This window comes from Podarcis tiliguerta, assembly GCF_965153285.1.
Source record: "Podarcis tiliguerta genome assembly, chromosome: 1".
Classification (NCBI taxonomy): Eukaryota; Metazoa; Chordata; class Lepidosauria; order Squamata; family Lacertidae; genus Podarcis; species Podarcis tiliguerta.
Window position 1 is genome coordinate 18,086,389 of NC_139534.1, and position 24,526 is coordinate 18,110,914.

At 44.3% G+C, this 24,526-nt stretch overlaps 3 protein-coding genes across 5 annotated transcripts in view; all 3 read right to left on the minus strand.

Annotated features, from left to right (window-relative positions):
* The window catches only part of ANKAR (ankyrin and armadillo repeat containing), a 48,900-nt gene extending 42,080 nt beyond the window's left edge, over positions 1-6,820 (minus strand). Inside the window, exons 1-3 of one of the 3 annotated variants that reach the window (XM_083405561.1) lie at positions 6,662-6,820; positions 4,185-4,820; positions 7-444 (exon numbers count right to left, since the gene is read on the minus strand). In XM_083405561.1, the coding sequence (XP_083261687.1) occupies positions 7-444; positions 4,185-4,785 (1,039 nt within the window). In that variant the 5' untranslated portion in view covers positions 4,786-4,820; positions 6,662-6,820. The remainder of the gene's footprint in view (positions 1-6; positions 445-4,184; positions 4,821-6,661) is intronic. The other 2 variants (XM_083405562.1, XM_083405563.1) reach the window with 2 other exon arrangements.
* Positions 6,821-10,397: 3,577 nt separating this feature from the next.
* Positions 10,398-16,987, minus strand: ASNSD1 (asparagine synthetase domain containing 1; the record flags this gene model as incomplete). The annotated part of the gene is made up of 3 exons (XM_083409326.1): positions 10,398-10,972; positions 14,400-14,581; positions 15,524-16,987. 3 exons carry the CDS (start codon positions 16,985-16,987, stop codon positions 10,717-10,719), a joined length of 1,902 nt encoding a protein of 633 aa, XP_083265452.1. The 3' UTR covers positions 10,398-10,716.
* On the minus strand, positions 16,229-20,847 carry ASDURF (ASNSD1 upstream open reading frame). The gene is made up of 4 exons (XM_083414472.1): positions 20,713-20,847; positions 18,862-18,915; positions 18,250-18,325; positions 16,229-17,084 (listed from the first exon to the last, which is right to left on the minus strand). Exons 1-4 carry the CDS (start codon positions 20,779-20,781, stop codon positions 17,014-17,016), a joined length of 270 nt encoding a protein of 89 aa, XP_083270598.1. The 5' UTR covers positions 20,782-20,847; the 3' UTR covers positions 16,229-17,013.
* Between the last annotated feature and the right edge of the window lie 3,679 nt (positions 20,848-24,526).

Here is a 24,526-nt window from a genome sequence, read left to right on the forward strand (position 1 = left end):
TCTTACCTGAATATGGCTGAAGAAGCCGACTTAAATTCGGGATTTTATTTTTCCTTTTTAAATTGATAATAAATGGAATAAGAAAACTCATTAGCTTTAGATATGCTATGTTTTTCCGGATCTCAACCTTTTTTTCTAGGTATTTCTTCACAAGTTTTTGTTGAAGAGCTAACCTCTGCTGCAGCCTCTGGTATCCGTGCATACTGAGGCTATCCTCAGTCATCCTTATCGCATTACAAAGGTTGTATGCTGCATCAAACTTGAAGACATTTTCATACTGCTGAACCTCTGTGGTGGCAAAAGTCAACTTAAGAAATATGTAGTCTGCAAACTGCATAAAGAATGCTTTTTCCTCCGGACTGTTAGGGTCATACGTTGGATCTTCATTCAGGTTTTCCTCATAGATTCCTTGGAAATCTGGTTCTTTTGAAATATCCATTAGACCTATATTATACATATGTACACAAAAAGATATATAAATATATGAAATAAAAACAGATCAGTTAAACTACAGATTTTCCCTGTCCTACATGGATAAGGACCAGACAGTTAAGTCCAGTCAAAGGCGACTATGGGGTTGCGGCGCTCATCTCACTTTCAGGCCGAGGGAGCTGGCGTCTGTCCACAGATGGCTTTCTGGGTTATGTGGCCAGCATGACTAAACTGCTTCTGGCACAACGGAACACTGTGATGGAAACCAGAGCGCACAGAAACACCGTTTAGCTTCCTGCCGCAGCGGTACCTATTTATCTACTCGCATTGACGTGCTTTCGAACTGCTAGGTTGGCAGGAGCTGGGACAGAGCAACGGGAGCTCACTCCATTGCGGGGATTCGAACCGCCAACCTTCTGATCGACAAGCCCAAGAGACTCAGTGGTTTAGACCACAGCGCCACCTGCATAACTTTTTACCTACATGTATATATATCTATCTATCTATATATGCGCACAAGTGAAACAACTGTAATTAGTATGTGAAAAAAATCTAACACAGAAGTGGGTTTTTAAATCATACAGCATAACCTTGCATGTCAAGAAAACTCCTTACTCATCCTTACTTTAATTTTTGTCAGGGCTTTTTTTCAGCCGGAACTCACCAGAATTCAGTTCCGGCACCTCTCATGTGGGCACCATTGCCATTATAAGAGAACAAGGGAGGCATTCACGGGAAGTTCTGGAACCTCTATTTCTAGAGAAATAGTGCTGATTTTCGTCAAGGAGAAATTTGGAAACTATTAAATTCCCATTTACAGTGGTACCTCGGGTTAAGTACTTAATTTGTTCCAGAGGTCCCTACTTTACCTGAAACTGTTCTTAACCTGAAGCACCACTTTAGCTAATGGGGCCTCCTGCTGCTGCCGCGCCGCCACGGCACGATTTCCGTTCTCATCCTGAAGCAAAGTTCTTAACCTGAAGCACTATTTCTGGGTTAGCGGAGTCTGTAACCTGAAGCGTTTGTAACCTGAGGTACCACTGTACTTCTGTTTTAAATACAGGCACCCAAATTTAGCAAGCAGCATTCTAAGGCAGCCTTTGGTGGGTGTTGACAATGCAGATAAGAATCTGGATGCTCCTCATCTGTGCCACAAGGCTTATAACCAGTATGAGTAGGTACAATTTCCTAGAAGCGTAAGCGGCTTAATACTTTGTCTGACTCCTTGTCTATCTAGCCCAGAATTGTCTGCTCCAGGCTTCCTCAACCTCGGCCTTCCAGATGTTTTTGGCCTACAACTCCAATGATCCCTAGCTAGCAGGACCAGTGGTCAAGGATGATGGGAATTGTAGTCTCAAAACATCTGGAGGGCTGAGGTTGAGGAAGCCTGGTCTACTCTGACTGGTAACTTCTTTGAAGGCTTGCAGGGGGAGAACCTTTCCCCTCATCTGCTGCCTGGAGATGGTGGGGATGGAAGCCGGGATCTTCATACACTTTTGAGCTATGTTCACTCCCAATTTGTAGAAAGCTGGTGTATGCATTTGAATGAATGAATGAATGAATGAATGAATGAATAAATAAATAAATGCATTAGCAACATGTTACTAATTGTCTATGATAGTTGGATTGAGTTTAGGGCCAGAATATCTCTCACATGTTGAAGATAGTTTAAGTGAAGAGTTCTCAATCCTAACTTTGCATGAATTTATGAGTATCCCTTTCGACTCCAGATTGTGGTGTCAATTCTTATGGAAAGAATTATTTCCATAAGAATTAAGAGAATATAACATAATATGATACTGTGCGTTAAACAACAAAATAAGTAATAGTACAAAGAGAGTATTCGGAAGTCATTCTCAATCTCTTTCTTTCTTTTTTCCCTTTCCTTTCCTTTTTGTGTCATTCTTTTTGCTTTTTGGTAAAATGGTAAAATATGCGTTGCAATGTTGTGTAGCGTATTATAAGATTAAAGAGGGCAAATTGTAATATACGGCGGTCTGTTGTGGATGTTATTGATGTTTGTCAAATAAAGTTAATTAAAAAATAATAATATTGTGGTGTTAGACTCCTCACGTCTGTGTAATTATGTGTACATAATGGGTGTGAGGCTTCCCCACAACTGCACAGAGTGCTATGTGAAATTGTCTCATGATGCTGTGAATGCAGTTTTCATTCTTCTTTCTACAGGCAAGTGTGTTCCAAGTATACGTAAAGTCTATACAGTCTGATGCAGTTCTCACAAATGTGTCAACATCAATAGCGTCGTGGTTCCCCCACTTCCATCCCTGTTACTAACTGGTTTCAAAAAAGAGGCTGACAAAGAGGTCATGTCAGATCTCTTGCCCTGAGGGGCATGGGCAGAAAGGTACAGCCATGGTAATCTGCAACCCTCTAGCTCTCAGCAGTGGTCCTTTCCTCTGGCAGTATTCACCACAGAGGCTTCTGCAGCAGCATCTTGCCCTGGGAAGAGCAGGGAAGAAGCAATTCTGAACAGTTTTTCAAATACTAATGCTTATTTTTTTTGTAATAACCCCACATAAGGTGCTTTGTGAAGTCTGCCTGAAAAGTGGTATATAAGTATCTTAAACAAACCCAAATGAATTGGGTAGACAAACTTAAGAGAGCAGATACCCTTTTGTTGAGGGACTAGGCCTTTGCATAACTAAAGAGATGGCCAGACACAGGTGATGTGTTGCCAGAGAACATGGAAAATAACTAGAGATCTTTCTGGAATGGGGAATGTCTTTCTCCTCTCCCACTGGAGGTGGTGTCTTCAAAGTTTCTCTGTGTGAAAGAGAATAGACCAGGAAGATAAAAACTGGATCTGAAAGCAACAGAGGCACCTGGGTTGATGTCTAGATTTGTTGCAGTGTAAATGTTGCGAACTGTCCTTCTTATGATCGGCCTGTATGTGTAAATAAAACCTTATATCACAGAATCGCCATCAGCCACCAGATCCTTCGTTCCAAGGAAACCAAACCCAAGGTACTGGACGAGCCCCTTGCAAACTGTTACTGCTTAGAGATTGGGATGCTCACAAGATCACTCTTACCTAGGGCTGCCATGCATCCAGAAAATCCCGGACATTGCTGGGATTCTGCTGCCAAAAGTTGCGTCTAGGCGGAAATTTTAACAGCCGTTTAAAATGTCTGGGGAAACCCAGGTGTATGGCAACCCATTGTGTAAGCGGGATTTTTTTGCTGAAATGCTAAACCCAAATTGCGAGGATTTGCAAAGGAAAAGCTCTTTGGGCAAAAACTTTAGGCAGCAACATTTTTGTCCGGGTTTTGGATTTTCACCTCCTGAAATATGGCAACCCTATTGTCAGGGAACTGCCATCGGAGCCAGAAGGAGAGGGAGGGCTCCAGAGGGATTCCAGAGAGCGTCCCGGGAGGGAGAGAAGCAGCACATCTTCTGGGGAAGGAAATCAGCGTAGCACCAGTGGAGGAGGGGGGCAGATGGTGGAATCGGCGAGGTGGCTCCAAGACTCTTCGCCGGGGACCAGCGGGGAGATGCCCACACCCTCCCTGCGCAGAAGGCTTCCGCGCAGGGAGAGTAGGCGAAGACTAGGTGTCAAATAACTTTTATGCTGGAAGAAGTTCAAGAAACGCCCACTGACGGATTCTGCCAGCGATTGAGACAGCCACGGGCGAGTGGCTGTCTGGACAGAAAGGGGTTCACTCAGGCAACCCACCCAGGTGTGGCGCCGATTTACGCACGAGCAGCCCCTAGAACCATTACACCTATCTTACCAGCTTGACAGAACTCTGCACAGGCAGTTCTTTCTGTTTGAGGGATGCCGTCTGCGTCAATATCCATGCTAGAACGCCACAGTTCAGAGAACCTGACGCGTTTTTCTTTGGGCATGTACGCCCCATGCCACAAGGCTTTCAGCATGTAATCGACGGCGATCAACATTTGTCCGATTCGCGTGTCAAAGTACGCTGGAGGGAGGGAGCAAGAAGTACTTTGGTCGTAATTAGCATCCAAACTGATGGACGGAATTTGGTTCAGGCAGTAAATCCCAACAGACAACTCTCTGATGATCTGGTGGATTTCTCTGCAGTCCAACTCTAAGTCGGGCTCCACGGGTGTTAGGAAAATAGCCGTTGGGACATTTATGCTTTTCATTTGTCTCAGCAGCCCAGTGGGGAGGTCCAATGTTTGGCGCAAGTTATCTTTGGTTGCCAGCCAGCTACAAAACGAAGTGGTCAGTAGTTCCTGAAGCTCACTTCGCTCGTACTTCTCAAAGAAGGCACTCGCGTTTCTTTGCGCAGCGAGGTGAGCTAAATAAGTTGCCTCATCTGCCTGCTCATTCCTAAGCACTTGCTTTTTCAGTGGTCTCAGCATCATATTGCCTCTTTTTCTCTTCTATTGTTTCCTAAATACTTAAAAAAAAGAGGGAGAGAGAATATGTAATGCACATGAGTTAATCAAGTGGTTTATGGGTTGTTGGAACAGAAACGTTCCTGTGAAGATAGGACTCAGAACCTGAGTAGTATATTCCTTGACCTTTAACAAGGCACATTTCCGAGCGCAATTCAAAGTGTTGGTGTTGATCTTTAAAGCCCTAAACTGCCTCAGGCCAGTATGCCTGAAGGAGTGTCTCCACCTCCATCGTCCAGCCCAGATATTGAGGTCCACCTCTGAGGGCCTTCTGGCAGTTCCCTCACTGTGAGATGTGAAGCTACAGGAAACTAAGCAGAGGGCCTTCTTGGTAGTGGCACCCATCCTGTGGAACATCCTCCCATCAGATGCCAAGGAGATAGATAACTATACAGCTTTTAGAAGACATCTGAAGGCAACCCTATTTAGGGAAGGTTTTTAATGGTTGATGTTTTATTATGTTTTTAATCAGGGCCGTATTAACCCAAAGGCACTAGGGGTGCCGGGCTCTCAGGGTCGCCAGGCCAAGAGTCTGGTGCCCGAGAGTTGAGTCTGGGGAAGAGCCCGCCTGTCAGTCGGAGCGCCGCAAAGGGCTTTTCTGTTGCGGGCGGCTCTGCGCCGTGAGTTTGGGGGCGACTGAGGCTGCGAGACGCTGAGGTGGCCGGCCGGCCGGCTGGCTGGCTCCACCTTCCTTTGCACCTGGGACTGAGCAACCTGGGGGAGGGGTGCCCCGGGCGGATCTTTGCACCCCGGCGCCACATATGCTTAAGGCAGCCCTGCTTTTAATACTTCGTTGGGAGCTGCCCAGAGTGGCTGGGGCAACCCAGCCAGATGGGTGGCATATAAACAATAGAATTATGATTATTGCGGTGGACATGCCCTCAATGCATGCAGAGGGGCCAGTGTGGTGTGCAACGGTACATGTAGAAATTACTGCCAGGTGAAGCTGGACACTCAAATGGGACTAGAGAATAAGGCCTCTCTAGAGGTGCATTTCTTTAGCTTTGGCCCAACCTTATTTCTGTGATGGTAGGGTTTTTTTAAAAAACCAAAAAACCCTGTTTTTCATATTTTAATTTTAATATTTAATATTGCCTTTTAATTGCTGTAATCTGCACTGGGGGCTTAGGGTGGATAGCAGGCAATAAGTAAATAAAGAATAGAAGTTTGCAATAACTAAGCAATTTCTTATGGGACAAGAAAGTCCCCTTAGATATCCTGCCCTGACTAGGGTTGTCATACATCCAGATAGCTGGGATTTGGCCGTCAGAAGCTTCGTCCGGGCGGAAATCACTGAAAATGTCCTGGGAAATCTGGAGGTAAGGCAACTGCCATGTTGGTATTGTAGATTTTGGCGAACTTTCTTAAAAATACCTCAAAAATGTCTCAACAACTTGGGGCAGAACTTTAAAAAGCTCGACAACTTTGCCCCCCCCCCTCCAAAAAATACCTCAACAACTATGGCAATCCTAGCCCCGACACCATTTTGAATTGGGCCCTTATGAAAGCTACCACAATATTATTATTATTATTATTATTATTATTATTATTATTATTATTATCATCACCATTTCTATTTAAGCATGACCTGTAAAGTAAGGTAAAAGGAAAAGTCTATTTGGTTACTGTTTTTTTAACTTTTTAAACTACCCACACTGGAACATGAAGGTATTGAAAAGCCTCAAGGGGAAAACCATCTGCGATCTTGAACACCCATTCTAAACTATATGTTTTCTGGATTGCGGGAGGTGGGTGTAGAGGGGGAGAGAAATGGAAGATTGCCGTAGTTAAGAGAGAAAGTGCAATATTGCCGAAATCTCAGAAGGAAAAATAGAAGCATCACCAGAAAAATGCTTTTCCAAATCCAGGCGGTGCATTCAAAAGACAAGCATGTGCAGGTACCACACCCAGCAACTGTGAGGCCTTGTCTCTTGACCCAGGTCTAGGGAGCACCCACTTTTGTTTCCCTCAGCTGTTGTGTAGTAGACAATGTGGGAAGAGAGGCTGCTGACGTGGTAGCCATGGAAACCAAAGAACAATGAGGGAAGTCAACAGTGAGGGAGCCTGTGGGATGGAGTCAGTAAAAAGACTATTTTTACTGGGCAATTTCCACCTTTTCTGTGGGGGCAGACAGCTCTTCAGTGGACCCAGACAACGTTGATGGTATTATGTGTTGTTTCTGAGTGTCCCTTCCATAGTTCAGTATGAAATAAGTATGATAAGGAACTTCACTGTGCTTGTCTACCTGCATCCGGTGGGATTTCTGACTCTGAAAGGATGCCCCCTTCCCTATTTCACACCAAACAGCTCGCCTTTCCAAATAGAGGGATAATCGTGGCCACACTAGAACTTTCCGTGGCCTAATCTAGGCAGCCTAGTCCAGGCATAGGCAAACTCTGCCCTCCATATGTTTTGGGACTACAACTCCTATCATCCCTAGCTAACAGGACCCGTGGTCAGGGATGATGGGGATTGTAGTCTCAAAACATCTGGAGGGCCAAGTTTGCCTATGCCTGGCCTAGTCAGTATTTATACTTCAAATTCTTAGTGGTTCTGTCAACAAATGCACAGCTGTTGTTAGCAAGCTGAAAAATGAGTCCCAAGAAATTAAAATCAGAGGAGTCCCGAGCTTTCGGCAAGGAGCCATCCTGCTCATGCTAGACAAAAAAGCAAATTTCCTTCATCCTCAAGGCATTTCTTCCTATTTCACCTCCTGTGTTGCAATCCGTTCTACAAAACAGCTCCAGATCTGCCATTTAAAAATATTAAGAACTTCGGGTCAGCATGTTCCATGAGCAGTTTTACAACCATTAATTTTATTACGATCAACAAAGCTCTTCAGATTACTTACGACGATTCCACCATTTAAATATAAATGTCTCTTCCATTGGGAGTAATCTTAATTTCATTTCAGGATCCCCTCTCCTCCAAAAGAGATTATTCCTGTGGTATGTTAACAGTAGCTTTTAATTCTTGAATTCAAGATTGCATTCATTTGCACAAAAAAAGGTGGTGATCTGTTTCGTGTTTCCCCCAAGGCCCACACTGGACTCGGCTTTGTAGTGAATTTGCGTTAGCTAGTAGGTTACTTCTGGAATTAGTTACTACAGTGGAATTCTTAACTCTGCTTTCAGTTGCCTTTGTGCTGCTCTTCAAAAATCAGTTGCATAATTTTCTTCCAGCTCAAGTGGGGAGTTTAGGGATAAGTGTGGGTCAAACAACCTGGAAAGAGATTTTGGCACCTGACCACTGTTGCAACAGTAATTTATTATCCACATTGAACAATACGATGACTGCAGCAAACCTTAGCTGATATATTCATTCTATTGAGGTTTTCTTGGCATCTGAACCAGTTTTGTTGTCATCAACATCAACATCTCTGCCAGCAACTGCACCAGATCTTTATTTCAGGTGCAGCTGCAGTATGGATCTACCCAATAAAAATGCACTCTGATCTCGGACCACCACACCATTCTTCCCCTCGCTTATGCAAAGGAAACTGGTGGGAGCAAGACAGCAAGCAGCTATGATGTCCTTGAGAAGAGGAAGAAGACGGAACTGCCCATCATCAGACTCTTCTCCTCTAGCGCCCCTGAGGGCGGCTGCCCAAATTTACGGGCAGTATTCTTTAGCAAAAATGCTAAGCAATTTTGGTCCTATTGGAAAATTCAGCACACCTGCTCTATAGACTTCTTTACACAGGTACAGGCTGCTTCTACACTCACAGAAGTATTTATGCCAGTGATTTTCCTAAGTAATTTTTATTTGATTTTACAAGTCTAAAATTATAACAATATCAAATACACATGACTGTCATATTTTTCAACTGCATCTTATTTCTTCATCCCTATTTTAAGTCTCTCCATGTTATCCAACATATTTTTTACAAGTGTTGTAAAAATCCTAAAGTTTTCATTTGCTTACAGTGGTCTCTTAAATACATTATAAATCTTCTCCATTATTTCTTAAAACTTTTGCCTTCTTGGTTCCTGAGTGTTTCGGTCAGTTTTGCCATTTCGGCATAGTCCAACAGCTTAGTTTGCCATTCTTATCTGCTAGGGACTTTCATCTTCTTTCCACCTCTGGGCTCGTAGCATCCGTGTGGCCGCCGTTGCATAAATGAAAACTATTTTCTGCCAGTGGCACCCTGAGGTGCCTTGAAGGATGATCAGGGTGCCACGGGCAACACTGGGCTCTGTCCCTCCTCTGATGCCCCCTTCCTTTTTTAAAAAAAGATATTTATTGACATTTCAACATATTACAAAAATTTGAAAAAATAGAAGAAAAAAAAGAGAAAATACAAAATAAAAACAGTTAAAAACAAATCAGTCTTTCCATAACTTATCTTTCATTTACTTGTTTCTCTGACCTCCTCACACTTCCCCTTCTTGTATTCCAATTCAGTTGGTTAATTCAGCAAATCCTTTCCCTCTTTAATTTTATTTTACTCTTTTATTTTAATATATTATAGCTTTAAATTATCACCCATTAACAATCCATTTTTACTTACTCCTTAACATTGCTGCTAAAAAACCCGCTTAACTTCAATCCAGCATCATTCTAAGATTCATTAATTTTGCAATGTTTCTGTAAATAGTCTTTAAATTTCTTCCAATCTTCTTCCACTGACTCTTCTCCCTGGTCTCGGATTCTGCCAGTCATTTCCGCCAATTCCATGTAGTCCTTCACCTTCATCTGCCATTCTTCCAGAGTGGGTAATTCTTGTGTCTTCCAATACTTCACAATAAGTATTCTTGCTGCTGTTGTAGATGCCCCCTTCCATCTCTGCCTCCCAAAGGCTTGCACAGCTGTTTGTTGCAGCAGCCCTGGCTATAAGCTCTGCAGGCAAATGGTGACTTTGGGAGGCACCTCTCTTTGGAAAAGGGGCAGCTCAGAGACCAGGCACAGCAGCAGCGACTGCCTGGAGGACTCCTAAGGAGAGGGGAGAGGCAGAGGGGACACTCCACAAGGGTGTTTGAAAAAGGGTGAGAGGCTGCCAGCTGGTCAAGGGAGATGTGGACTCAAAAAGGTTAAAACCCTCTGCTCTATGTGATAGACATATTCTGCAGGAAGAAAAAATGTGCACTGGGAATAACTGTACAGTGGTACCTCAGGTTAAGTACTTAATTCATTCTGGAGGTCCGTTCTTAACCTGAAACTGTTCTTAACCTGAAGCACCACTTTAGCTAACGGGGCCTCCTGCTGCCACTGCGCTGCCGGAGCACGATTTCTGTTCTCATCCTGAAGCAACGTTCTTAACCTGAAGCACTATTTCTGGGTTAGCGGAGCTGTAACCTGAAGCGTATGTAACCTGAAGCATATGTAACCCGAGGTTTCACTGTACAAGTATGCAGAGCCAGCATTGACCAATGGCTCCTTATGGAGAGATACTTGGGTGCTAATACACTGGCATTGTATAACACTTTATTTACAAGGGTACAGCTTAAACTGTTTGCACACAGAGCAGCTCTATAACCTTTCAACTACTTGCTGGTTCCCTTTGTGGAATCTACTTGAGTGTCTGCTTCGATGCCCTTGGCTAAGATGTACAACTACATTAACAAATACACAGAGTCCGAGACTTTAAAAAAACCCTTTATTTTCTTTCATGTTCACGACACAGAATCAGCTTTCAGAAACCAGGGAACATCTAGCTAGCTAGTCATGACGACGTTCCACTGAAGCCAACAGAACGTCGTGGGCTGTGAGATTCCATACGTTTGTTCTCAGTGGGATCTCTAGCACTGATCCTGCACACATTAACTCAAAAGTATGTCCCAGTGCTGATCCCACCGGGACTGACTCCCAATTAAGCACACTGGCTGTATCTGGCATTTCCTGGATTGTAACTACCGTGTGATTGAGTTCGTAACAGGCTTCCCAGAATCCTGTACACAGCTACTCGACTGGAAGTGACTGGAGTCTTGTGCATTTGTCAGATGCCTTTTCGCTGCTGTTTTCCATTTTTGCAATCCTGGAACCAAACTGCATGGCCCTCTTTGGCAGGACCGACGAGGCTGTCAAGCCAAGCTCAGCCGCTGCCAGGCGGAGAAGCAATTTCTCCCCGATGCCTCGACGTAGAGTCAAGTTTGCTTTCTCCCAGATGGGAAGAGAATTGAGAAAAGATACTACTTCTTCGTCAAGAAACGGAAACCTAAAACGAAAAAAGAATGCCAAGCAAAATTTATTTTTCAAGAGAATTCAAAAATAAATTGCGAAGAATATTTTTGGAAAAATCCTTGAATTGACTGATTTGGCGGTTACAATCAGAGCGAATTAGTAGTTTCCTATAAGTATCCAAATGTGTGAATTATTCATAAAGTTAAAGGACCCCTGACAATTAAGTCCAGTCGTGGACGACTCTGGGGTTGCGGCGCTCATCTCGCTTTACAGGCCAAGGGAGCCGGCGTTTGTCCGCAGACAGTTTTTCCGGGTCATGTGGCCAGCATGACTAAGCCACTTCTGGTGCAACGGAACACGAAACCAGAGCAGTGCACGGAAATGACGTTTACCTTCCCGCCAGAGCAGTACCTATTTATCTACTTGCACTTTTTGGCGTGCTTTTGAACTGCTAGGTTGGCAGGATCTGGGACTGAGCAACGGGAGCTCACCCCGTTGCGGGGATTCGAACCACCGACCTTCTGATCAGCAAGCCCAAGAGGCTCAGTGTTTTAGACTTCAGAGCCACCCGCTTATTCATACATACACCTATAAAAAAAACCAAGCAGCTCAGAGCTAGACAAGCATACTGTGTGAAACTGGAGAGACACATTCTTCTGAGATGCGTAAACTGAAGGTCAATCCAGGTAAGACAGAGGCACTGTGAGTGGGCGGTTCCTTAGACCGGATGGATGGGAAGATTGCCTGCTCTCGATGGGGTTACATGCCATCTGAAGGAGCGGTTACGCCGTTTGGGGGGGGGGTGTACGTCTGGATTCTGTTGCTTGAGGCTCAGGTGGCCTCAATGACATACAGCCCCTTCCATCACCTTCGGCTGGTGGCCCAGCTGTGCCCTTATCTGGATAGGATAGCCTAACTTCTAAGGTGATGGACTACATGGAACTGGCAGAAATGACCGGCAGAATCAGAGACCAGGGAGAAGAGACGATGGAGGAAGATTGGAAGAAATTTAAAGACTATCTACAGAAATATTATAAGACTAATGAATGTTAGAATGTCATCGGATTGAACGTAAAAGGTTATTAGTAATAAAGTGGTGAAGGAGTACAGATAAATTAAAGGTTAAAAGGTATAAAATTAAAAGGCTTTAATTTGCTAAGATATTAAGGAGATTAAGATACACTAAGATATTAAAGAGGGACGCGGGTGGTGCTGTGGGTAAAAGCCTCAGTGCCTAGGACTTGCCGATCGAAAGGTCGGCGGTTCGAATCCCCGTGGCGGGGTGCGCTCCCGTTGCTCGGTCCCAGCGCCTGCCAACCTAGCAGTTCGAAAGCACCCCCGGGTGCAAGTAGATAAATAGGGACCGCTTACTGGCGGGAAGGTAAACGGCGTTTCCGTGTGCTGCGCTGGCTCGCCAGATGCAGCTTTGTCACGCTGGCCACGTGACCCGGAAGTGTCTCCGGACAGCGCTGGCTCCTGGCCTCTTCAGTGAGATGGGCGCACAACCCTAGAGTCGGACACGACTGGCCCGTACGGGCAGGGGTCCTTTACCTTTTAAGATATTAAAGATCAAGTTAAAAACTAGGCAAGACAGAGGGAAGGGATTTGCTGATCAAATATATGAATTGGAATACAGTGAAGGGAGGCGTGGGGAAGTCTGGGAAATAAGTAAATGCAAGGAATATTATGAAATGGAATTGTTTTTATGTTTTTCTGTTTTTTCTCTTTTCTTTTTGTGTTGTTTTTTCTGTTGTTTTGTATTTTTGTACTTTTGTATTTTTCTGTTATTTTTTCTACTTATGTAAAAACCTTAATAAAAATATTTTTTTTAAAAAAAGGATAGCCTAACTTCTGTCACCCATGCTCTGGTAAACTCTAGGATAGATTACTGCAACACATTATACGTGGTGCTGCCTCTGAAGATGGATCGGAAACTTCAGGTAGTGCAGAATTCTGCAGCCAGGTTGCTCAACAGGGCAAGATGGGTACACCCATCCTGGTCTGAACAGGCTGCCAGTAAGTTTCTGGGTTCAATTAAGAGTGCTGGTTTTGACCTATAAAGCCTTAAATGGCTCAGGACCATGATACCTCTCCCCGTATGAACCGATCTTGAACGCTGCAATCTTTGTGTGCCTCCTCCACAACAGGTCATGAGAAAAGGCCTTTTCTGTGGTGGCTCCGTCTGTGGAATGCTCTCCCGAAGGAGGTTCAGCCGGTGCCCTCATTGCATATACAGTGAACACGCGGGTTGCAAATGTGATCTGGCACGTCTGCGCACACGCAGTTTGCAATTCAGCGCTTCTGCGCATGCGCGACCACCAAAACCCGGAAGTAACCTGTTCCGGTACTTCCGGGTTTTGGCGGTTCGCAACCTGGAAAAACGCAACCTGAAGCGTCTGTAACCCGAGGTATGACTGTAGTTAGTAAAGGTAAAAGTCCAGTCAAACTTGACTATGGGGTTGCGGCACTCATCTCACTTTCATGCCGAGGGAGCCAGCATTTGTCCACAGACAGCTTTCTGGGTCATGTGGCCAGCAGGACTAAACCGCTTCTGGCGCAATGGGACACCGGGACGGAAACCAGTGTGCACAAAAACGCTGTTTACCTTCCTGCCGTAGCAGTACCTATTTATATACTTGCACTGCGTGCTTTCGAACTGCAAGGTTGGCAGGAGCTGAGACAGAGCAATGGGAGCTCACTCCATCACGGGGATTCGAACCGCCAACCTTCTGATCGGCAAGCCCAAGAGGCTCAGTGGTTTAGACTTCAGCGCCACAAGTTCCTGCATATATTTAGGTGCCAGGCAAAAACATTCCTCTTCTCCCAGATCTTTGGCTAATGAAACAATCTATGGCCTTTTAAAGCGGTGGGGTGGGGAACTGATTTCATTTGTTGTTATGGTATGTATTTTTTGTCTTTTTATATTGAAAACCACCTTGTGATCCTTGGATGAAGGGGAGTATAGAAATTTAATAAATCAACATCAACATCATCACTCCAACTTGCTGCACCTGAATGAAGTAATGATGCTAACAAAATACAGTGGTGCCCCGCAAGACGAATGCCTCGCAAGACGGAAAATCCGCTAGAGGAAAGGGTTTTCCGTTTTTCGATGCGCTTCGCAGGACGAATTTGCTATGGGCTTGCTTTGCAAGACGAAAATGTCTTGCGATTCCTGGGGTTTTTTCCCCGCTCCCCACCCCCTTTTTATAAGGCACTACACTGCTAATAGCCTTTTAGCAGCTAATCCGCTAATCCCTTAAACCTTTAATAGCCGCTAATAGCCGCTAAACCGCTAATAGCGCTAATCCGCTAATGGGCTTGCTTCGCAAGACGAAAAAACCGCAAGACGAAGAGACTCACGGAACGGATTCTTTTCGTCTTGCGAGGCACCACTGTATCCTCAGTTATGATGATTTAAAAAGAAATAGCCCAGTAACTTCCCCTTCCAAACAGCTTACCTAGCTTCTTTGCCATGATCCCCAATAACTCTATCATCTCGGCCAAGGTTCCTAGATGAAATTCGCCCCAGTTCCATTTCCAGTTCTTCATTCAATCCCTCCAAACCATGTTTTTCAAAGCAAGCCCGGTGCCTAGAATAGCCGGCAAGCTGCTCATCTGCTCCAATTCCAGTAAGTACAATCTGCAACAGAGCACAACTTTGCAGTCTTAGCATTTATTTACTTAACCCGCTGTACCCCAAAACACTTTTTACTCCGCAAGATTTTGCATTTACTTTGGTAAATCTAATTATAGCTACATCCAAATTAAACTCCATTTAGATTTAAATAAAGAGTTTTATAAGGTTCAATTCTGTTCCAATGAACAACTGGCGATCTATTTAGACAGGAGCAGAACTGCTTTTTATTCAGCTGGAAATATGCAGAAGATGACTATTACGACTGTGCCAGATTTTCATCCCATTTAAATCATAGAGCCATCATCGTTACAAAAAGAATACAGTAAGCGGTGTTCAAAACTCCCATTGCTCTAGGTGCACTTCGCAACTGGGAATTTCATTAGTGCAAGCAGATTCTGAGCTCTGGGCACAGTACTGCACCTAAGATTTCAGATTAAAACTGCACAGTGGAAGAAAAGGGTTAGGACCTTTTTCTGCCTCCCCACTTCCAGCCACTTTATGAAAATATAGAAGAGACCCTCTTAAGAATATTAGGGGGGTGGGCAGGAGAAGGACTCAACCATGTGAAAAATGAACGTATTTTAACTGCAGTTCATTCATTTTCAGTTTGTATTCTTGTTATGAAAAAGTATGCCTAGACATTCCGTTGGTGTACCCAATAACTTAGGTTTAAGGTGCCATTTAGCTCCTAACTTTCGTACTGTATCTCAGTTTCTATCAGTGACAGTAAGCCCGTAACTTACTTACACGCATCTAACTTGTCCACATTCAATTTTACATGTGTGGCAAAAGAGCTAATACAATAAAAAGGAACTGCACAGTTATGCCTGCAGTATAAGCAGGGCTCAACTCCCTTGTAGGCTTAGGATTGCAATACCAACTATGGAGTAAAAATAGATGTGTGTGAGAGAGTCGTTAGTCATATATTGATAGCTAGCTTTATACCTTCGCAATGCTTTTATATGGCCTTATATCTCCCCGACTGGTAATCAGGCCTTCTCCTCTGGAAGCAAACCACACAGCACAACCGATGCTATCATCCAGAACAGTGCCCAAGGGATAAACTAAATGACTTATGTGTTGTCGTCTCATTGCTTTTAACTCCTCAAGTGTAACGTTGATTTCCACAAAATTCCACAATCTGGAAGGACTGATGGTTTTAAGTTCTTCCAGCCCTGCCTTGCCGGTAATTCTGTCAGGCACGTTAAAAGATGATGAAGAGCCACATTTCACAATGCCGGTGTCATCGAAGCATCCCTGACTAGGGGGCGACTGTTTCTGTTCCTTGCTCTGTTTCCTGGTGGAACTGCTTTGCCTTCTTTGGTGTGTTACCTTGAAGGCCACATTGAGAAGATCAATGGGTTCTTCTGAAGGGACGTGCCTGTCAGCAAGGGCTGCTATGAGAATGGAATCAATGCCCCCAGAAAAAAGCACCGCAACATGAGGTTTCCTTGGAGCTGGTCCTGACATTTCTCCTCTTAAATGATCGGCATCTCTAGCCAGACATAAAACTCGTCTCTCGACTGCTCTACTCAACACGTCAATAAACTGGCGAACGAGTTCCTTCTTACGGTGTTCTGCAAGAAATATCTGCAGAACTTCCACATCTGCTACATTGTTGGTAAAATCAAATAACCGGGACTCCTCCTGTGTGTTAAGGGTCTCCTTATTTAACGGAATGACAGGCGCTACCAACGTGTGTGAGTCATTTACCACAAGAGACACGTAACTTGGGGAATATTTGGAAGCCATATTTAAGTCACCAAGGACTGCTTTCTCGGTAGCATTCTGTCTGGAAGGGTATTTCCAAGGATACAGCGTTAAAGTCACCGCTTTGGAAGCAGCGCAGGCCTTGAGATCCAATCTGAAGATTCCCGATGCCGGAACTTCCTGCCACGGATTACCAGAGACGGTACTTACAGAAGATAGAACGAGAACTTTGTCTGACTCTTTATTGAACTGCCACAGCAGACTGCGGCGGCCAAAGAAGTCTCTGCCGAACCACAAGCAATGCTCCGACGCCTGGTAAAAAACAAAAGACCATGGACCCCGAATGGAAGATAACACTGACAAAACGTCCGATTCACGGCGGCACGTGCAAAGTTGCCGAAAAATAATCTGAGTGTCGTTCTCTTCAGCCGTTACAGGAACACCGCTGAAGATTTCTCCATTCCAAAGAAACACATTGCCACTTGTAGGATCTTCCACGGGCTGTGGAGTCAACTGTCCCCTTAAATGAAGCACGTGGCCAGAAAATAAGCAGTGGTATGGAAGTTGGGGTACAGTCTTTATCAGTTGTTGACTACTATTGGGTCCTCTTCTCCTAAGATTACATAAAATATCCTCTTTCAAGAAACAGCCGTTAGGGGGACGTACAGACAAGCTGACCACACAGCAAATCCCACACATTGTAAACGCGTGTTTGAGGCCTTAGCTTATTTCTTGATTTTGACTTTCTCCGAATTCTCCATTTCCTGATGTGCCTTCTTCAGTTCATCTAATGTGTCTGTAAAAAAAGAGAGGAAAACCTGTATTTAGCACATCAGTTAAAAACTGCAAAATAAAAGCGTTGTAAAGTATTCTAAGCAGTCCATAACTGCATGCTCTAGAAGTCCAATTATTGCCAAACTTAAAATGAACACTTTCAACTGTGTCCACGATCCAGAAATCTGCAATAATAAGTAGGGGAACAACTCCTCCAATCAAATGGACTGGGCAGGAGCAGGAAATGGGGGGTGCCAATATGTAATCTATGTCCCAGCTAACAGCAGGGAAGGAAAAACAATAGTCGCAACAGAAGACTCATTCTGCTAGTATTCTCATGGGCATCTACACCAGAGCCTGAAAATTCAGAGCTGTGGGTTACAGAACCCTTTTGAACACATGGCGAAGGTATGAATAAAAAAGAGAGGATAGGAAAACAGGAACGTGTATCACATAACTTCATAGCATATTTTTTTCCACCGATATAGCTGTTTAATTTCACTTCTGTAAAGTTTAGCAGCAGCAGTATCTGAGCCTGCTATATTCCAAATACTGATATTTCTGTATTACAGTAATGAACTCATTTCAGATGATTTATCATCTCATCCCTATGCTAAAAACTGATATGAAGACAGTAGCTTCTTTTATATAAGAATTTACATTTTATAACGAAACCCATCCATCAATTCGCCCTTTTTATTTTGTTGAGGTAAGCTGGCTTCTTAAATCTATATTTAAGCATCATTCTAATTTATTTAACCTTAATCTCAACCACATATAAAGAATATTTTAATCTTCTTTCCTTCTTAATATCAGAAACCCCGTAAATATACAACTTTGATCCTCAGTAAACCTGAGCTTTCTGACCTATCTATCTATGCCTATTTTCAGACTAGTGATATGCTTCCCACCATCATACGACACACTTATATGGGTCCAAGGACCAAAAATTCCTAACTGGTTCATGAAAAACAGGCCCCATAGAACTAATCATCATAAATATTTCTGGATGGTTGCCTACATTCTAATGATGATGAGGATTACTTATATTAAGGACATAATTGGGCATATATAAAGGAAGGCTATCTGTACAAGTTTAATACTATGTAAAATACGTACTATGTAACATCACACAACTTCTCTACATCCAATCACAAATAAAAAATTAAGAGAGCCAAGGAACATACTTTTGCATTCGGATAGTGTTTGGGTTCTGTCTGCTAGAAAAAATATGTTGCTGTTGGGCTGCTGCCTGTAAACTTTCTGCAAAACAAGAAGAAAACAAGTAGGTTTAACTACACTGGAAAAAAATAAGTGTTCTTATTTCTGAGGTTTTTGTTATTTTTTTGAATGCTGGTCTTAAATTACAATTGATTTTTTTTAAAAAAAAATCAAAAACCACATTTCTCTACCATTTTTCGGGGAGGGGGGTATCTTACTAGATTATAGAAGTCTATAAGCACATTTATCTTATTTTTTTTTTACAAAGCTTTGACACAAGAGTAGCGTGTCATGGTTTTCATTGATTAGGATCCCACTCATTCAGCGGGCACAAAGGATGCATGTGTGATTAAATTTCCTGTTTCGACACTTCTAGGGACCCATGAAGTAGTTGCCGCTTTGCACGTACCTAATACATTGAAGATATATTTCAGAACAAAAGTGGAAGGTACGAAAGCTATCACAACTCTGTTTACTCTGTGCACAGCTGCAGTTATGCGCAAATCTGGACACCACATTTTCAAAACTCCCTAGGTTTCTTCCTATATAGTTAGTTATATTTTATCAAAAGGAATTACCCGGTTCTTCTTCAAGTTGGAAACTTCATCAACTACAACTTTTTGCTCTTTAATCTGCAACAAAAGGGAAAAGAAACTGAGAAAATGCAAATGTTTCGCTACTAAATTCAATACCACCAATACACTTGGATGTTACAGGAGCACAGCATGTGGATGGCCTTGAAGACACACTTTTGAGTTTCCTTACAGCATTAATGGGAAGAAGCAACGTGGTTGCCCCTTCTGCAAATACACAGCAATAGAAATTCTGCTTTATTGATGTGTATTTCTGTGTTGAAGGCAGCAGCTATGCCTTTAGAATTACCAACTCCATTAATTAGACTCTCATGATTTGCAAGACATAGTTGTTGCATCAACAGGATGGCACAAGTCCATATTTCCTCAGAAGTAAATCACACTGTGTACAATAGAGCTTTCTTTCTAATAAGTGTGTTTAGGGATTCAATTGTAAGATAACGAACTGTTGACATCACGATGTTAAAATGTCACAGCAAGTTCTTTTATCTCTCGCTTGACAGCAGAGCTTTGCGCTTGCTCAAGATTCTTCCACCAGAAACAATGCAAACACAGCAACAATTTAGGGCGCCTCTGCGTGGCAGTTTCCCATGGACTTGGTGCTGCTCATGAACAGCATTAGAAACTGAGATATGAAAGCTAGGAGCTAAATGGCACCTTAAACCTAGGCTATGGATGCTACAACGGAATGTCTAAGTGCACTTACAAACCTGAAAATGAATGAACTGTGGTCAAAATATTATGTTCCTTTTTCACATGGTCTAGTCCTTCTCCTGCCCACCCCACTAATATTCTTAAGAGGGTCTCTTCTCCAGACAACAGACAGTAGCTGCAAGTGAGGAGGCAGCAAAAGGTCCTCTTTCTTTCCACTGTACAGTTTTAATCTGAAATCATAGGCGCAGTACTGCGCCCAGAAACTGCTGGCGCTAATGAACTTCCCTGTCGCAGAATGCGCCCAGAACAATGGGAGTTTTGAACACTGCTCATGCATACAAGTTTTATTTTGTAAAAGGAACTGTTATTGTTTTCTACTAACAATATAGCATCAACCAAGTGTAGAGAAACAGCAGAGCACAAATATTGCACAAATATACTATATCAAGCCATATTCATACAAGTTGAGGTAGCTGACTGTTGCAGCGGCCCACCTCACAATGGAAAATTGCCACGATTTATTTATAAAGAACAGGGTTGTTACAGAAGGCATGAAATGAAGGTGCATGCAAGTTTTATGCAACAACCACACACTGCTGTTTTCATGAAAATGCTGCCCAGTGTGGTGTAGTGGTTAAGAGCGGTGGACTCGTAATCTGGGGAACCGGGTTCGCGTCTCCGCTCCTCCACATGCAGCTGCTGGGTGACCTTGGGCCAGTCACACTTCTCTAAAGTCTCTCAGCCTCACTCACCTCACAGAGTGTTTGTTGTGGGGGAGGAAGGAAAAGGAGGTTGTTAGACGCTTTGAGACTCCTTAGGGTAGTGATAAAGCGGGATATCAAATCCAAACTACACACTGCTCCTCATTATTTCCCCATTTAATCTGAGTTTACCATTTGCACAGAAATCCCAGCAAGTTTCAAAACAGCAGCAAAAAACAAAACAAAACAACAACAGCAATGGAAATGTTAAATCCTGATGAAATGGGGAAAACCACAGCTTGGCCTTTTGGTGAGGACAATATCAGATGGATGCTGCAAATAAATAAACAAAAACCAAAAACAAACAAACCCACATCCCCAAACCCCACTTGCATCCATGAACAGCACCGATTCCATAATAAACCAAAGTGTTGGATGACCATCTATCTCCCTCTGTTAAGGTTATGCCTTTCCCATTCACCTTTCTGTTGAGCTCCTCTTTGTCATACAGCTTCATCTCCTCTGCCTTTTGCAGCGTTTGGCTCGACATTTGCTGCAAGTCCGTGCTATTCCAAGGCCACCCACACTTCTTTTTCGCTGCGATCAGCAGTTGCTTTCTCGGCGGATGAAAATCACGCCTCAAAACCAGCCAGGATCATGAGATCTGAAGGAAAGGGGGGGGGGGGGAGCTTTACTATCAAACCAGAGGCCCATGTAGTCTAGCATCCTGTTGTCACAGTGGCCAAACAGATTCCTGTAGGAAGCACACAAGCAAGACCTGAGCAGCGCAGTGCTCTCCACACCTGTGAATCACAGCAACTCAAGAGTCACAATGCCTCTGAAAGTGGAATGGGGAGATGGGACACCAAAAGGGGCATCTGAACTGCAGTGACCTCGCTGCTGCCTCAACCCCACTTCTTACCCTCCTGCTTTCGTAAGGGGTGTCAGGGAGGCCAAGTAAGCAGTATCACCCAACTTCTGAGGGGAAGTAAAGCCAGTGCAAGTTTGCCAACTAACACAAGATAAATTTAAACTAGGAGGGGATGAAAGAGGCACTCATGCCATGAGATCAGGGTTTCCAAGCACAATTCAAAGTGTTGGTGCTGACCTTTAAAGTCCTAAATGGCCTCGGTCCTGTATACCTGAAGGAGCGTCTCCACCCCCATCGTTCAGCCCGGACACTGAGATCCAGCGCCGAGGGCCTTCTGGCGGTTCCCTCATTGCGAGAAGTAAGGTTACAGGGAACCAGACAGAGGGCCTTCTCGGTAGTGGCGCCTGCCCTGTGGAACGCCCTCCCAGCAGATGTCAAGGCAATAAACAACTATTTTACTTTTAAAAGACAACTGAAGGCAGCCCTCTTTAGGGAAGTTTTTAATGTCTGATGCTGTACTGTTTTTAATATTCAGTTGGAAGCCGCCCAGAGTGGCTGGGGAAACCCAGCCAGATGGGCGGGCTATAAATAATAAATTATTATTCCACAACATGGGCCTCCGGCTGTTTTTCGACTACAATTCCCATCATCCCTGATCACTGATCCTGCTATCTAGGGATGATGGGAGTTATAGTCCAAAAACAACTAGAGGCCCAAGTTTTGGGAACTCTGCACTAGATGAACAGAGGCAGATTTAGGGGAGCGTGAATGGTTCACCCGCACTGGGCACCAAGCCAAGGGGGGGGGGAAGCACCCCAACAATAATGTAGAAGAGAAAGTGAGGGCAGGGGGACCAAATTTTGGCATCACACAGGGTGCTGCTGAAATCTGAAAGCCCAAAGTCCGTTGCTAGAGGACTTTTGTTAATGGTGGAAATGGGTTAAGGCTCCCTTTCAAAAAAGAGACACCCCCCCCCCCGCCCAGTCCATTTATACAAGTTGGATCTGTGGAAAATGACACCGTTTTTGCACATGGTGGAAAGTAAGGAAATACAACTCTCTGAATAATAACAGCAACGACAATTTTATGATTTATATGCCACCAGCCCATCTGACTGAGTTGCCCCAGTCAGCTCCCAACAAAATATTAAAAACACAATAAAACATCCACCATTGAAAACCCTCCTGAACAGCCTTCAGATGTCTTCTAAAAGTTGTATAGTTATTTATTTCCTTGACATCTGATGGGAGGGTGTTCCACAGGGTGCCACTACCAAGGAGGCCCTTCCACCTGATTCCCTGTAGCGTCACTTCTCGTAGTGAGGGGACCGTCAGAAGGCCCTCAGAAGTGGACCTCAGTGTCTAGGCTGCATGATGGGGATGGAGACAGCCCTTCAGGTTGAATATCCATTTTCCACCTCCCCTCCCAGGCTAAAACTCCGGATCGCTTCCTGACTCCATCACAGGGCCGGCCCTTCCATGAGGCACACTGAAGCGGCTGCCTCAGGAGGCAGAACTGGGGCAACCCACTGGAAAACCCGGATGCTTTTGGCAGATGAGTGGAGCGTTGGAGGCAGCAGCCATCACAATATCAAATGATTCTGATGTCTATGGCTGCAAACCTATAGCGCCCAGTTATCTAGGGAACAAGTCCCACTTGAACTCAGAATCTGATCCAACGAGCTCAGGGTGGCCTGAGACCTCCCTAGGGTTTCCCCACGGGCACCTTACAGTTCACACGTGCAGAGTACCCGGCGCTCGACTTCTTCCGCCATCCAACGACCCTCTCCGCCCACAGTGACGCGCTTCTTTCCTTGGGCTCGGAAGCAGGGTGGGTCCATCGCGGTGGTTCTTCCGATTGGGTCGGAGGGATGACGGGCGTGTTGGAGAACCTATGAAGACGGCTTAAATAGGCACAAGAGAGGGGGGGAGGGAAGGAGAAAAATATGCAAACGGAAGGAAGGACTGCGAAGGGTCGCTGCGCTTTTACGCACGAAACGCAGCTAGGAAGTGGCAGGCTGGTGGGGGGGGGGCAGTTTATAAGACTTTTAGATGGATGATTGCAAGGAATGCTGGTCTGCAATGTGGCCGGCTTGCAGGCTGCCGTTTACATTGGCTTGCTTTTCCTTCTGGAACAAACCCCGGCGCGTTTTTGAATGCAAATCGGTGGCGGACGCTGCTTCGCTCCAGATTTCGCTTTTTGAAACGGATTCGTTTGTTGCTCTAGCCTCGGCGTGCTTTCGTGCGAGGGACTCTTTTGGGTGGGTAGGGGCTGCAAATCCCAAACAGCCGCTGTTAGAGGTGGCTGTAGGGTGACGATTCCCCTACATTTCATGGAATCGTAAGAGTTGGAAAGGGACCACGGCGAGGGTCACCTGATCCAACCCCTTGCAATGCAGGAATCTTTTGCTCATCGTGGTGCTCGAACGCACGACCCTGAGATTGAAGAGGCTTAATCTGACCACCTCGAGGCTTGAGCAACGCAACGCGTTGTGGCGGGTGGGCTGTAGCCAGCATAATTCAAAGATAAAGTACGAACAATATTTTGAACTTCTAGGCTAAGCAAAAACCCTTTCCCCTGACACCTATAATTCTATGTGAAGCATCTTGCGTGCCCCTGTGATCTGAAATGGTACAGCCAAACACAGGCTTACCACTTGGAAAGAGAGCGAGGTTTGGAATATTAACAAATCGCACTTCATTTACATTTCATATACATTTCGAGATGGTTAGACAGTGTTCTTGAAGCTACAAACATGAGTTTGACCAAACTGCGGGAGGCAGTGGAAGACAGGAGTGCCTGGCGTGCTCTGGTCCATGGGGTCACGAAGAGTCGGACACGACTGAACGACTAAACAACAACAATACATTTCGAGGCAATTTACAACCATACAATAAAACACCTAAAGATAAGTTTAGGAATAATACAAATAAGCGCCCAAGGCAGAGATTCTTTCCTCTCCAATCCTGCTGAAAAAGTTTGTCAGAAGAAAATGATTTTTAATTTTTTTTCTGGAAATTACAAATAGGAGGCATCTGTTGTGTTTCAACAGGTGTGCAGTTCCACAAAAGATTCCCCTGGGGGTCCTTTTACAAATAAGATGTCAAGAATCATTAAAGTGACTAGGACTACTAAAGTACCTAATTGATTTTAATGGCATTCTATCAGCATTTGGGGAGTAGAATAATTAGCTAGCAGAAGTCCCTTTTCCAACCACTTGAAAAGTTAGCTCAGGAATCCCCAGCCGTCTCTTAATACAAGTGTGCAGTGCCGTCTAGTGGACGCCTTGGGATCATGTCAGGCTGTCAACTTTAGCTGTGTGCAGGCATACCTAAAAACAGGAAAGCTTTTGAGTTTTTTTCTGACGCAGGGTGGATAAGTTCTGCTTCTCCTCTCTTCCCCTCAAGGAAAACACGCAGCCTCT